This window comes from Hakea prostrata, chromosome 3, assembly GCF_041222555.1.
Source record: "Hakea prostrata isolate BN-2017 chromosome 3, UWA_Hpros_2, whole genome shotgun sequence".
NCBI classification, from domain to species: domain Eukaryota; kingdom Viridiplantae; phylum Streptophyta; class Magnoliopsida; order Proteales; family Proteaceae; genus Hakea; species Hakea prostrata.
In genome coordinates this window covers 9,386,970-9,401,768 of record NC_142602.1, presented here as the reverse complement: position 1 = coordinate 9,401,768, position 14,799 = coordinate 9,386,970, and the positions used below count along the sequence as shown (strand labels likewise).

Below are 14,799 nucleotides of genomic sequence, written 5' to 3'. Positions count from 1 at the left end.
CAGGCTTATTGTTGTCTCTTGGGGCCTTGACCTTTCTTTCTGGTCTTCTTCCTAAAGACTGTTCTTGTTTGTTCCTTTTCGTTAATATATTATTTATTCATCCCAAAGAAAAACAACATAACATCCCTAGCTTAGAAACCATGTAATAGGAACTTCTTGAGCTAGAAACAACTTTAACAATGTTTAGAGCTTCCAAGATCTACCTTACGAGAACAAAAACTTAGACAACTAATTTGTGGTTTAAATAATTGGAATTTCATTGAGGGAATCAGCTAATTTAAATAAGAATTGGTTTGGTGGATTCATGTCAATTCTAAAGGCTGAGTTGATCTACAACCTTTCTCTTGATGGTAGAGGCCAGCCGCCGTATGGATCATGAGTCAACCTATCCAGTTTGACTCCATCACAAACGAGTCTCCCATAGGTAGTTTCAAACATGTTCCCACTTCTCTTACTAGGCCCAGGCCCATTTCAAGAACCAATTCTCTCCATTTGGGCCTACAGCCCTCTTTAATACTGGGCCCACCCGCAACATTCAATTGAGTCCTTAATCCATTTCCCCTCACAAAAAATCCCCTCATTGTCCTCAGTTCCAATTAAATGCAAAAGCAGTATTCCATCTCAACCTTTGACACATTTGGCCCAAACCGGTTTTGTCCCCTTGACCCATCACCTAAGAAACCCATCACCTCTCACCATCCAACCCTCAACCCCCTCCACGGAACCATCAACTCCCAATTCGGTTTCATCTATTGACCCAAATATTTTTGAAACCCCTTCCCCTTGGGATTCCCCCTTGTGTGAGACTACCTCCCCTCCCGTCCCCGCCACCTTTGGTCCCAACAGTAGTTGCTAGATTGCTCCCCCCCCCCCTCATTCATTATGTTTGAATTTTATTTTTTGGAATGTTAAAGGTTTTAATCTATTGCTAAGCAAGGGGATGTTAGAAAGTTCCTCAAAGTTCCCCTCTATCCTCTCCTTGAGACTCATGTCCAAACTAAAAATTCCCATTAAATTACCCAGTCTATAGCTCCCTCTTTGTCTTTCCTCTCCAATTCCCCCATTGCCTTAATGGCCGCATCTGGGTTCTTTGGGACCCTTCTATTTTTAATGTCTCTCTTCTTGATTTTCCCCCCAATTCATGCACCCCTTAATTTCTCCTTCCAATTCCTCTACTAACTTCTTCCTTACCATTGTTTATGGCTTCAATCCGGCCTCCGAGCGTGCCTCCCTGTGGGACTCTCTTCGCTTTATCTCCTTTTCCTATGAGAGCCATCCCTAGGAGTTGGGGGTGATTTTAATGTTGTTCGCTATTCTCACAAGTGAGTTGGGGGTTGCGCCCCTAATCCTGTTGCTGTTAGGGAGTTTAATTCCTGTATTGATGACTTTAGTCTTACTGATCTCTGTTGGTCAGGCCATCTTTAGTGGCATAATCGTCGTATCGGTGAAGATAGAATTGCATCAAAACTTGACCGATTCCTTGTCAACCACTCCTGGCTTTCCCCTTTTCCCGCCTTCTATGCCTCTTTCTCTCCTGCTAGTCTCTTTGATCACTCTTTTTGTCTTGTCCACCTTTTCCCCTCTTCTTCCTTTGGTTCGAAGCCCTTCAAATTATTCAATATGTGGACTTCTAACCCTTCTTTCCTCCCCACTATCAAAGAAGCCTAGGAGAAACCTGTCCACTGCCATTCTCTCCCTCTCATTGCATTTTCTCGCTGGCTTAGGAACATTAAGGAAGCTCTCCGTGTCTGAAACTCTTCCACCTTCGGGAACATTTCCTCTAGAGTTTCTGAAAGCCGCTCAAATCTTCTGAGAATCCAAACTCTCCTCCAAACAGATCCCCTTAACCCTCGCTTAGGGAAAGTAAGAAAGTTTGTTCCTTAGAACTCTCTTCCCTCATCTCTCTTGAAGAATTTCCTCCGCCAAAAATCCATAATCAAATGGCTTCAGCTTAGGGACTTCAACACCGCTTTCTTTCATTCGGTCCCTTAAAGCTTGCCATGACCACAATTCCATTCCTGCCCTTCTCTCTAGTAATGGTTCTTGGATTTCCGACCCCCTGGAATCAAAGCTGAACTTGTCTTCTATTTCTCTAATCTTCTCTCTCCCTCTTCCCTCCGGATCTGGCCCCCCTCTCCCCTTCGACCTCCTCAATAAATTCACTGATCCCCAATCTCTCCATCTTCTCCATGTTATCCCTTCTCTTGAGGAGATTCTTCTGGCTATCTATTCCCATAAATCCAACCATGCTCCAGGCCCGGATGGGTTTAGTATGTGTTTCTTTTCTAGTGTTTGGGATCTTATTGTGGATGACCTTATGCGTGTTGTTCGTAGTTTTCCTTAATCCTTCCCAACTCTCTTCGGTCAATCAAACTTTTCTTTGTCTCATCCCTAAGAAGGCTGCTGCCTCCTCCCTCTCAGATTTCCATCCCATCTCCATTTGCAATCTCCTCTACAAATTCATCTCCAAAATCCTCGCGAACCGGCTCAAGAAGGTTATGCCTAATCTTATCAGTGCCAATCAAACTGCTTTCATCTCGGGTCGGAGTATTGAGAATAATATTCTTCTTTGTGTGGAAATTGTCTGAGGGTTTGAGAGATCCACCCACTCCTCTGTTGCTCTCCTCAAAGTTGATCTCCACAAAGCCTTTGACTCCATCTGCTGGGATTTTATTAGTGATATGCTTTCAGCCGTGAGATTCCCTCCTTTTATCCCTTGGATTAAAGTCTGCAGCTCTACCCCATACTTCTCCATCATCACCAATGGCTCCCCCGGGTCGGCATCCGATAGGGCTGCCCCCTCTCCCCTTACTTATTCTCTTTGGCCCTGGAAGTTCTCTCCCATCTCCTCCAATCCAAAGCTGATCAGCTCTTGATTTCACCCATCCCTAAATGCAAATCTCTCAATCTCACCCATCTCCCCTTTGCTGATGATCTTATGATCTTCTCCAAAGCTGACCATAGCTCTATCTCCTCTATCATTTCAACTCTTTCCTTTTTCAAATCCATTTCCGGTTTCAAGGTTAATCTTGACAAATCTACTCTCTTTCAATCTAGGGTCTAACCCTCTGCGCTCTAATCTCCTAAATCTCTTTGGGTTCATGTCTGGATCCTTTCCTGTTGTATACCTTGGTCTTCCTCTCATCCCTGGTAAGCTCTCTAAGCACCACTGCTCCCCCATGCTTGATCACATTCGTAAGAGTCTTCACTTATGGAAAAGTATACTCCTCTCTTTTTGTCCTCCAATCCTCCTATCTCTATTGGTGTGGTATCTTCCCAATTCCCAAGTCTATCTCTTCAGCAATGGAATTCCTCTTCTGTGCCTTTCTCTAGAAGGGCCAAGAATCCTCTCGTTTCCTTCGCCCCATTAGTTGGTCTAACATCTGTTGACCTAAATCTAAGGGGGCCTCGGAATCCATCAGGTCCAAGAGGACAATTTTGCTACTTTGCTCAAGCTCATCTGAAGAAAAAAATTCTAAACAAGAATCTATTTGGGTTTATTGGGTCCACACTTCGCTCCTCAAATCTAATTCTTTCTGGACTGCCCCTATCCCTCCTAAACCTTCATGGATCTGGAGGAAACTTCTCCTCCTAAGACCTCGAGCACTCTCTGCCATCACCACCCATGTTTCCTCATCCTTCTGGCTTGATCCATGGCATCTGATGGAAATACTCTTTACCCTTTCGTCCCCCCTAGCACTGTCTATGAAACTCGCATTCCCAAAACAACCCCCCTCTCGACATTCATCTCTAATGGTTCCTGGGACCCTCTCCCCCACCATTGTCTCACACAAGTATGGAACTCTCTCCCTCCCATTTTACCCTCCTCCCATGATACATTAGTTTGGCTCCCCTCCTCCACCAAATCCTTCACCACTTCTCCTGTTTGGAACCTAGTTTGTCCCCCTTCCCCCTCCCCCATTTGGCCCCCTGGTTTGGTTCAAAGGTTATATTCCCCGTCATTTCCTTACCCTTTGGCGTGCCCTAAATCTAGCTCTCCCCACCCAAGTTTTCCTTATTAGTCACCATATCCCTGCTAATCCCAATTGTATCCTTTGCTAGAATGGTACTGAGGACATTGAGCATCTGTTCTTCTCTTGCCCTTTCTCTAGCTCCCCTCGGAGAAAAGCCCTTGCTTCCATTTGGCCTCACTCCCGTCCCTCATTTGGGTTTGATCTTGATTGCTCTTGGGTTTTGAGTAACTTTTCAGGTACCTCGATTTGTGACTGGATCGGTAGACTTGTTTTCTATGCCATGATCCACCATCTGTGGTGGGAGCGTAATTTCAGGCATTAGTCGTCCAAATCCCGCTCTATTGACTTGATTTGGAATGCCATCCACTTTGATGTTTCCGCTAGGATTACCTCTATTCTCCATTCCCCGATTGTTGATTCCCCAAGGAGTCGGCTCATTGTTGTCTCCTGGGGGCTCAACTCCCAATTCCATTCCTCTCTTTGATCCTCTCCCTTTTGGATCCTTCTTGTAATTCGGTGTTTCGTTTTATTTAATTATTTATTCATCCAAAAAAAAAAGAAAGCAAAGAGAACTTTCAGAAAAACCAAGAATAGCCAAGATCTCAAGAGGGGAAGATGCTGCTATAAGGGGGAAAGGGGAGGGGAGCCAGAGCAGGATGTGAGAGAGACACAAAGAGGGGACAGAAGTTGTACGAATGGAGAGAGCTTTTGAGCTTTGGGGGTTTGCATGCACTTTTGAGTATGCTCTGTTCTAACTTACCTTGATCTGAACCAGGTACAGATCTAATGACTTCTTGTTTATATCATGCTCTTGCATGCTTGGCTTCATATGTTGTGTTTCCTGGTGAGTTGTATGTGCTTTTTGCGTTTTGATTTGAAAGTGACCTTGTCTCTGGGGGCATTAAAGAAAAAGTAGCATCTGGACTGGTTGACCTCTTTGTATTACATCTTATATGCACTGAGGTGCAGATTCCCAAGGGTGATTAGTCTTGCCAGAGGAAGCATTGTTGGTCGTTGGGTTTCTTACCAAGCTTCAAGGAGCAGAGAGGGGGCAACGAAAGGGTGGGGGAGGGGACAGTACAGTAGTGGATGGCTGAGGGCAGCTATGGGCTGGGACAGAGGGGCAGCCAGAGGGAGAGGGAGCAGGAGTCCATCTGATGGAGAGAGGATGAGGTTGCAAGCAAGGAGTGGGAAGGGAGAAGAGAGGAAGATGTGTTTTAGATTTTTTTTAATTTTTATTTCTGGTATACGTTTATTATCATAATGCCCGATTTTCATCTCAGTTCCAAATTGTCGGTATCAGCGGTGAGTTGGCCAGATTTTTTGACCAATCACCGCGATTTGAGTCACAATTGGATTAGCCCAGCGCTGGTTACGTTCCCAAGTTTGATTCCTTCAACCTTGAATCATCAAATCCTAAAATTGAAAATATAACGTGTCCTATATAGATCAACAAAATTGAGACTAAGAGGTACTAATTTCATATTTGCTTTAGGCTTATCTTATTTGGGTTTACTAAACTGGTCCTCCAAGGGTAGTCCCAGAAATAGATAGCTGTTTGGCCATAAAAAACGAACATGGGCTGAAAATAAGCCTACTCAAGCCTAGTTGACCAGTCCTAACTGCATCACTGTTTTTGCGGTACAACTTCTTCACGTGAAATCCTGTTTTCCCTGCATGGCATGCACTAGGTTATGATTAGCAGCCACTGCTCATCATGTTTTCATCTTTTATGTTTTCAATGAGAGAAATGTAACTAAAAAGCTTTTGCTTTAAAAGCTGATCTATTTTGAGAATGAGTATTGTTTCAATCTTCCTAGTGGATAGGGTTCGAACTATAATGTCACCAAGTGGTTTATGTACTTCTCATTACTTCTTTTCATTGGCTTGTCCTCCCAATATCATAATGTGTCGTTACTTAATGTAATAAAAAACAGCAATGCACCAGAAGCATTTGAATTGTGAAAATGCAGAAACTGAAAACAACCTCCCATATGTTGATATGTGATTTGGTTATGTAAGTTTTTCTTCTTTCCTTGAGACAGGGAGCTTTAGGGTGCTTGAAGCTTGGCTTCTTTTCCCCTTTGTAGCGAATAGAGCTGTAATAACTGTGTAGCAACAAGAGTAATAACTAGTCGAGTTGACCTATGGAAAACTTTCTTTCCCAAGCTTTAATAGTATAATTATCAGTCATCCTAATAATGTGTGCCGTACTATGAAACTAGTCTGGAATTTGATATGGAAATATTTGGAGTCTGACAGAATTACTGTTACACGTTTCTTTTGATTCACAAGATTGGATAGAGGAGCTCTTTAAATGGTGCTGTACCATACAAACAAACCTGGATTCTTCTTTTGCTCAAAAATCTTTAACACTCACTGCAGGTCAAATTCAGACTCATGCAAACTTCCTAATCTGGCACAGAAACCAGTTCGAACAGGATCTTTACGGAAGTCATCATCGAGGGAGATTTTGAAGGTGTCAACAAGTATGTACATTTGATATTCTAACTCTTATGGATCCTTGTAGTATTGAGAACTTCGCTAACTTCATTTGGATTTGGATTTGCCTTCTGGTAGATACCAGTTTGACCTTATCTCGTCCTTGCTTACTAATTAATGCCCCTGGCAGGTTCTAGAAAGGTCCCCACCAGTGGCATACCTTCCACAGTCAATCCCACTAAACGGCGGCTGTAAAATTGGAGGAATTTCTACAGCAACACTTAGCACAGATCTGAACTGATTTTCTTCACCATGTAGCTTGTATTACTCTACTGAGGTTTTCTTGCCTCTCATTCTTATTTATTGCCTGCCATCTGGGCGTCTTTTGTATATGTGGGAGCCGAATGGCACCCTTTGTATTTGGGGAGCCTTAATGGCACCCTTGTATTTGTGTCTCAGCATTTGGTGATTCATTATGCACCGTGATCGTGTTCTCTAATCGCATACATTTTCTGCTTTAAAGGAACTTGCCACCCTTTATATTTGTGGAGCCTGATGGCACCTTTGTATTTTTGGAAGCTAAATGCTAGCATGTAATACATTGGTTTTTATTAGTTTTTTTTGTTGTGTGTCTGTTCTCAAGTTGCACTTGTTGCTGCTTTGGCGGGTGGTATGGCACTGAAAGTCAGCTCAATGTTATCAGGTGCCAGGTCCACTGCATAGGCCATGAACTATGAACGGTGATGTAATTAACTGTCCAAAGGCAGCTCCATTAAACAGATTTGGCAAGTTGAGTTAGTCAGCCATACCATCTATGGTGGATAGCGGTTGTGTTGGATCCTGGTGTTTATTTATTGTTTTCTACAGGTGCAGACGTGGATAGATAGTTCTTGGCACATTGCTAATCCACCCCTCAAGAGATTCTCCATTCGGACCCTGCATCAACCAGAAAGATTGTGATCCTAACTGCTCCTGCTTGACTTGTATTTTGTGTTTGAACTCTGATTCGGTTTCTACCATCATGATGAGCCGAGGTGAGCCCAGTTTGGTGCATTTCTGCCTTATTGGGCTTTATCAATCTATCCTTGATGAGCGGGGATGAAGAAAGAAACTGAGAAATTGGGTTACACCCATGTGATCCCTGAGAAATTTTGAAGAATTTAGTGAACCTTTAAAATCGATGACATGTCTTATGTCTCTCATTTTCTGTTCGTTTCAGGCTATTGTGCAGATTAATATTTTTCTACTAAACCGCACAACGGTTAATTCGTGTAGGATTATTTATCATTGCCTTCATTGGTAGGAGAAAAGATGGTTTAACCTAAGTTGCTCCTCAATTGTGTTTCACTTGCAGGTTGGCCCTGGAATTCCTTTGCTTTGTTGTGAATGAAAGTTTTGGTGCGTCTCTACTGATCTGATGGTAGGTCTCCAACATCCCAAGGTCTCCTACTCCTACATTTCTCAGCAGCATAATATTCTTCTATAGGAAGTTTTTGAGTGATTAAACGTCTGCATCAGATACTGGAAACTTTGAGTTTTCTGTTATTGCTTTATTGATGTTGTATCATCGATGTTAACACGGCCGTCTCATCTCTGTAAATGATTTTTGGTTATCAGAATGGTAGAACTAGCAAGCTATTCCAGAGACGATTCCACATATTAAAGCAGTCCCGTGAGAGAAGCTGGGTTCGCTAGTATTGAACATAAAGAACAATCACAAACCAGAGTTTTCTTTCTGCACCCAACCAAAACGAAGGACATCCAAACCCATCACACCGAAGGTGCTACAAGCCTACAAGTCCTTCTGGCTCGTCGCTTCTAATGGAAGAAGAAGCGCGTGGAAGCTCTGCTAAGAAATTCGTCGGTGCCGGAGAAGCTCCCTCTCCAAGCAGTAGGGTTACAACCTCCCTCATGGTAGGCCTGTGTTGAGGGTCTGGATGGCAGCAAGCCAGGCCAATCTTGAGCACTGCCACCATGTCCTCCACCTCGTACTCTCCTGCAATTCTCGAATCGGCCGCTTCACTTAGCCTCCCTTGCGTATAAAGCTCCATCACCCAATCGATCAGTAGAGGTTCGTCATCAGACCAAGTATCTATCGGTTTGCGCCCACACGCCACCTCTAGCACCAACACCCCATAACTGTACACATCGCTCGCGGCCGTCGGAGCCGCCACATTCGCCAACTCCGGCGCTAAGTACCCATAAGTGCCCACCACTCGTGTCGTGCTGGGCGTCTGACCATGCTGGTAGAGCTTAGCAAGTCCGAAGTCACCTAAGCGTCCTCGCATATCCGAGTCGAGAAGTATATTGCTGGACTTGATGTCACGGTGGAGAACCACCTGGTCCCATCCCTGGTGCAAATAGTTCAAACCCTCTGCAACATCTCCCAGAACTCTTCGCCTCTGCTCCCATCCCATCACCTTCTGGGGCTTGTCGAAGATCCATCGGTTGAGGCTACCGTTGGGCATGTAATCGTAGATCAACATCAATTCGTTCCCTTTCCTACACCATCCTCTCATCTGAACCAGGTTCTTGTGTTGGAGTCTCCCCAGGCTCGAAATCTCCGCCATAAATTCTCTGATTCCCTGTCTCGAGTCATGGCTCACGCATTTCACTGCCACCTCTGTATTGTTGTTCTTTAGGGTTCCTTTGTACACTCTACCGAACCCACCGGACCCAAGGAGCTCGTCTTGGGAGAAACCTCTGGTGGCTGTGCTAAGCTCCTCGTATGAGATGCGGTGTGGCCAGTACTCAAGTTCCCAATCTTCAGGTCCATCATCTTTTGGGGCTTTCCTCTTCTTCCTATGCCAAAACCAGTAAAGCCCCATCAAGCAGATGAGTAGGAATACCACCAAAGCGATCGAAATCCCAGCTATGACACCGGCGGACAAATGAGACGATGATTGCGATTCAGGCAAGAAAATCGGCAGATTCGTGGTGTTTAAATCCCTAGCTGTTCCAGTGTCGCTAAAACTCCAAGCTAAGATCCTTTGCGCTTCCACCCAAGTGGTTTTGGAAGCAGAAAAACCAACATACATGATGGGTGAGACATAATTAGCGATGGCGGGGTTCTTATAAGTGATCAATGGAGTAGACGGACGAGACATAGTTGCAGGAGCGATGGTGACATTGAATTCCAAAAGGGAACCGTCGAAATCGATCCAAGCACGGACATTCTGGCCGTTACGCATATCGAGGTCGACGAGATCTCCGTTGGTGGAATTATAATAACCGGCGTTGTGTGTGACAATGGATTCAATGTTGTTCAAATCGATGCCAACATGATTGGCATCTGGATCGTTGAATTCAACATTGATGCCGGCGTCGAATTCGATCGCGATGAGTGGATAGACGGAGGCGCGAGTAGCGTTAGAGAAGATGCCGAAGTATTGACCTGCGATGGCATTAGGGGGAGAGGTGGTGTTGCAGAGGAAAAAAACAAGGCCAAAACCAGGGCTTGAAGTGAGTTGAGGGAGAATAGAGAAGACGAAAGAGGTGGAGAAAGAAGAGATTTTTGAGGAGTTTTGCATGGAAAGAGGAGAAGGGTAGACGGCTCTACCGATGGAGTAGCGGTTGGAATCGTTGGTGAGTCTGACGACGGAAGAATCGAGCCGTGCATCTTCGATGAGGTTCAGGTCGGTGGCGTTGAAGGAGTTGAATAAGAAATCTAGAGCATCAGAGAAGGAGATGAATAAGAGGATTAGGGCTGGGAGACGAAGAAGGTGGCGAGAATCCATCATGAATCAGTTAACTGCTTGGGTTTTGTAGTAATGTCGAGTCTGATCATTTGGTATGGAGGCAGATGTGGTGGTGGTAGTGGTGGCGGCGGCGGAGGGCAAAGGTGTAAGTTTAAAAGCAACTGTTGTTACATGCTGCCGGTTCTTTGCCGGAGATGTACCACTATTATTATTATTGATAATCTAATAATAATAATATCATATCATATAATCATAAGTTTAAAAATAGGTCGTGACAGGAACTCGGCAGGAAACAAGTGAAGGGTGAGAAAAGAGTCCTATATTTAGTCGTGCTCAGGTGCTGCATACGGTCGTGCATACGGTCGAGGTCGAGATCTAGATAGCTATTTCGATCTCAGCTGTCCGTTTTGTAAAAGTATGTTTCAACCCTTTTTGAAAATAGACGGTTGAGATTGAAACTTCAGCAATGTGTACATTAATTATATAGCACCCCAAACCCCGAGGGGTGGCTCACGCTTCCACATAGGAGGTCAGAGTTTGAATCCTCTCGCGGCCAAGGAGAAGCCCAGCCTATATTAATTGTATTAAAAGCGACTTGAGGATGTAGTAGTGGTGCGTGCAAGCTGGCTCAAATGAACCTCATTCCGGGAAAGAAAAAAAAATTTATATAACACCCAAGGCGCTAAAGAAGATTAAAGATGTTTCTCTATGTTCAAAAGGAGGTGTTTAACGTTTGAGTTAATTAAAGTGGGTCAAAATTCAGGTTAAGTCGTTACCCACCCAAAATTACATTTTTCTTTTTTTTTGGTAATACACCCAAAATTACATTTCTTTTTTTTGGTAAACACCCAAAATTACATTTGAGTCGGGCAAATCGACACTGTTGAATTCAAACGAACAAGGAGGTCAGGTTCACGTGATTGACAATCTGTAACGCAAATGGGCTGTGAGCCGACCTTATTGATGTCCATTGGCTTTCTTTCCTGGGCCGTCCATCTTCCGCATATTAAATTATTATTATTATTATTATATATGCCCAAGCCCATATATAGTTTGGGTATTCATATATGCGACACCCATGGCCCATGGGTCCATAGAGAAACTAGGGCTTCGTCGCCCCTGGTGTTTCTTGTTTCTCGTCGATTTCATTCATTATATTTAGTCGCTATTTTACTAGTTGAATATGTTATCTTCACAAAAGAAAACCCTAAGAAGAAGAGGAAATTCTAATGACGACGAGATTCAGGAAAAACAGGAAGAAGCGAGGTCACGTTTCCGCCGGCCATGGCCGGATTGGCAAACATCGCAAACATCCGGGAGGTCGTGGAAATGCTGGTGGTATGCATCACCATCGGATTTTGTTCGACAAGTACCATCCAGGTTATTTCGGTAAGGTTGGTATGAGGTATTTCCACAAGATGCTGAACAAATTTCATTGTCCAATTGTCAACATCGACAAGCTCTGGTCGATGATTCCTCAAGAGGTGAAGGATAAGGCATCACCGGAAAATGCACCTCTGATTGATGTCTCTCAGTTCGGGTTCTTCAAGGTTTTGGGCAAGGGGGTGTTGCCTTCTTCCCAGCCTATCGTGGTCAAGACCAAATTAGTGTCAAAGATTGCAGAAAAGAAGATTAAAGAAGCTGGTGGCGCCGTCGTCCTCAGTGCTTAGGTTACTTCTTCTGCTAGTTACCATTATCATCTTCTTGCAAGTTTTGAATTTCTTTTGGAATTATGTACGAATAACGCTGTATGCGTTTCGATTTTGTTAAAACTTTTAGTCGAGGATCTTTTATGTGGACTTTGCTATATCATTTAAACGAAACGATCATGATAGTCTTTATAAATACTTTTATGGATTGATGCCTCTTTTTTGTCCCTTCTTCCGTAGGTTTTTTTGGGATTCGTTTGGTTGGCTGAATTATTATGATTTGTAAGATATACATTCCATTCTGATTTTATGGTTTAATGTTACCAGTATCTTTCTGAAATTGCTTGAGACATGCTATCCAGACTATCCAGTGTTATTTGGGTCTTCTGATAGAGTGGTTTCAGCTTTCATCTCTTTAAGGAGGGGTCGTACCAAAATGTTGGTTTATTTGTGTTGTGGTTATTGAACCTGCTGTTTAGGGTCAGCTGTTATATTCATTACTTTGTATGCTGAGTGTTGTGATTGATGTATCTCCTTAAAATTCAAACAAAGTTCTCGTAATCCAACTATACGACAAAAAGGTGACCTATGGGGCTGAATGCAGGATAGTGCAGGAGACATTTAAAGAAACTTAAATGTGGCTAAGATGATGCTGTTGCAGTGAATGTCTGGTAATATTATATAACGAACTTATAAATTAGAAGAAACCTGGTAGTTGCCTTTGTTCATGATAATTTGGGTAAAATTCATGTGAAGTGGTATGTACATTTGCAACAGTGGCCTTCTGAATGCTCCAGCACAGAGAGGAGATTTCTTGCAAATCAAAGGAGTAGAAAGAACTAGAGGTAGGGCTAAAATAACAGTAGAAGAAATGTTGAGGAAGGACTTGCATAAGTTGGGATTGGAATCTTTTATGGCTTTGAATAGAACTGATTGGATATATTGTTGTTGAAATCTTCAATCAGGAAGCAAATTGTCTGAGTCATAGAGTATGTGATACAGGTGCACCAAATTGGCCTACTTTTCCTTGGAAGCAACTGAGCACTGTTATGTATAGTTGGCCCTTCTCTCTATAGGTTTACATGGTGATCAGTAGTCAACTTAATGGATCTAAAACATGATAATTAAGGTTAGGACAAGAACAAGAATTTCTATGCTTGGTTAGTTTTAAGTCTGTTAGTCAAGTCAATTGAGTAGTGGTTCAAACCTGGTTCAATTAAAGTTTGCTGTCTATTTCAATTAGAGTTCATTTGATCACTTAACACATGGCTTAGATTGCAACTAGGAATCCCACAGGCTTCCTTGATCTTGAAGAGGCTGTGTTGTTTTTGTCCTTAATGCTTTCCTATTATAATTAGAATTTAATCTCATGGCTTTTAAGCCCCGTTCTAATGCCTTATCATGGAAGCGTAATTAGACTTGGATTATAGAATGGTGCTTAAGCCAGTCACTGGCTGACGCTGGTTTGTGCATTCCTCATTTCCCATTAGTGTTCTTATTCTTCTCCCTTTCACTTGTTCTGAAATCTTCTCAGTTTCCCCCTTTTCCCTTCCTTTTTCTGTTTCTATTTCTTTTCCATATCCTGCAGAAATTCTTATCTGCTTGACTGTATCGCTTGGCTGAGAAGAGGGTTGATCAAACTATGATACCTAACAAAGGCTACACTATAGAATCAAAACAAGCTTTGATTTTTGCTTACTGCCAAGCTCTGTTACAGTTTCTCCAATTGATCTCCCAGCTTTTTCGTAAGAACTGCTATCTGGATTTAATAGGGCTTGGGATTTTGACTCTACACCTGAAATTTTAGATTCACCTGACACAGGCACCACCTACTGGTCCCCTTCTAGGTTCATTTGTGAAAGAAGGTTGAAGACAACTTTTGCTTCCTTGAGTTATTCTGTTCCCTTTTATTCTGATTCTTAATGTGGACCTTTGCTTCGGTTATTCTCTGTTTTTGTCTACTTTAATCCCATGCTTGTCCCTGGACTGTTGTATTACCCCCAACATCCTGGATTCTGCCACTGGTCTAATATGTTTTCAGATTTTTACCGTTTTGCCACCTGTGCTTATGAATTTAGTCATCTGATACTTCGAGCAGGGTCTGGTGATTCTATAAAGCTCAGCAGAGCCCTGCATGAGAACCTTTCTGATGTTTGGAGGCTTCTTTTTGTGTTTTCTGGACCTTTTAGTTAAGATATTGATAAAAGTTTCTTGGTTTTGGTCAAAAAAATTCAGATTCTCCCACATCCATTGCTGGCAAAGTATTATATAGTGGTTATTGCCTCATGCACTATTTTTATAAGCAATCCCTTGTGAACTTCACCTTCCATTCCTTTTCTAACCCCTGTTCCCGTCAGGTAGTACATTCGTATTTGATGGCAAAACATGGTTGTTAGTAGGGGTGTCAATAGAACACTTTTGACCTAGCCTGGCCCAAATTTACCCTGAGCCCAGCTCGATCTCTACCCAATTTTTTCAACCCAAAGGGTGGGCTTGGGTTACAAAATGATCAGCCCTAATAGGTTCTGGTCAGGTTCAGGTTTGGCCCTTGGGCCAACCCAACCCTATGTTAGTTTTTTATTAAATTATACTAAAAAGCAAAATATAATACCAATGTGACATTGGTTAGTTGGTAAAAGCCTTATTTCTCCCCCAAGAGATCTTGGGTTCAATTCCAATAGATATTAAATTATCCTTTTTGTTTCCTAAAAATTAGAGTTAGGTCATGGTAAAACCGGGCCAACCCTAACCCTATCAAGGTTAATCAGGTCCAACTTGACCCTGTCAGGGTTAATCAAGGCGCCGGGGGGGGGGCGTCATGGTCTAGTTAGGGTTAGCAATTTTAAAACCCTAACAGGGTTGGGTTGGGCTTGGGTTTTAATTTCAGTCTGTAGAGTTGGGTCAAGGTTCAAGTCTTGCCCAGCCCAACCCGGCCAGTTGACACCCCTACTTGTCAACATCTTTAATAGACTGCTAGCCACGGCTACTAATGCATTTTGTCTCAAACTATGATGATTTTGGCTTTAATTTGGGATC

General features: G+C 43.0%; 3 protein-coding genes across 3 annotated transcripts in view; 2 read left to right on the top strand and 1 right to left on the bottom strand.

Moving 5' to 3' along the window:
• LOC149020698 (kinesin-like protein KIN-14C) overlaps positions 1–7,461 on the top strand; it is a 38,212-nt gene extending 30,751 nt beyond the window's left edge. Inside the window, exons 22-23 of the mRNA XM_089148913.1 lie at positions 6,360–6,463; positions 6,607–7,461. Coding sequence (XP_089005039.1) covers positions 6,360–6,463; positions 6,607–6,671 — 169 coding nt within the window. The 3' untranslated portion in view covers positions 6,672–7,461. The remainder of the gene's footprint in view (positions 1–6,359; positions 6,464–6,606) is intronic.
• On the bottom strand, positions 7,391–10,405 carry LOC149020697 (Concanavalin A-like lectin protein kinase family protein). The gene has a single exon (XM_089148911.1). The coding sequence runs from the start codon at positions 10,154–10,156 to the stop codon at positions 8,201–8,203; it is 1,956 nt and encodes a 651-aa protein (XP_089005037.1). The 5' UTR covers positions 10,157–10,405; the 3' UTR covers positions 7,391–8,200.
• An 889-nt stretch (positions 10,406–11,294) lies between these two features.
• Positions 11,295–14,542, top strand: LOC149020696 (Ribosomal protein L18e/L15 superfamily protein). The gene has a single exon (XM_089148910.1). The coding sequence runs from the start codon at positions 11,344–11,346 to the stop codon at positions 11,782–11,784; it is 441 nt and encodes a 146-aa protein (XP_089005036.1). The 5' UTR covers positions 11,295–11,343; the 3' UTR covers positions 11,785–14,542.
• Positions 14,543–14,799: the final 257 nt, after the last annotated feature.

Bases quoted from the DNA above. Each gene is read 5' to 3' on its own strand.
- LOC149020697 (XM_089148911.1), bottom strand. From the start codon at position 10,156: ATGATGGATTCTCGCCACCTTCTTCGTCTCCCAGCCCTAATCCTCTTA.
- LOC149020696 (XM_089148910.1), top strand. From the start codon at position 11,344: ATGACGACGAGATTCAGGAAAAACAGGAAGAAGCGAGGTCACGTTTCC.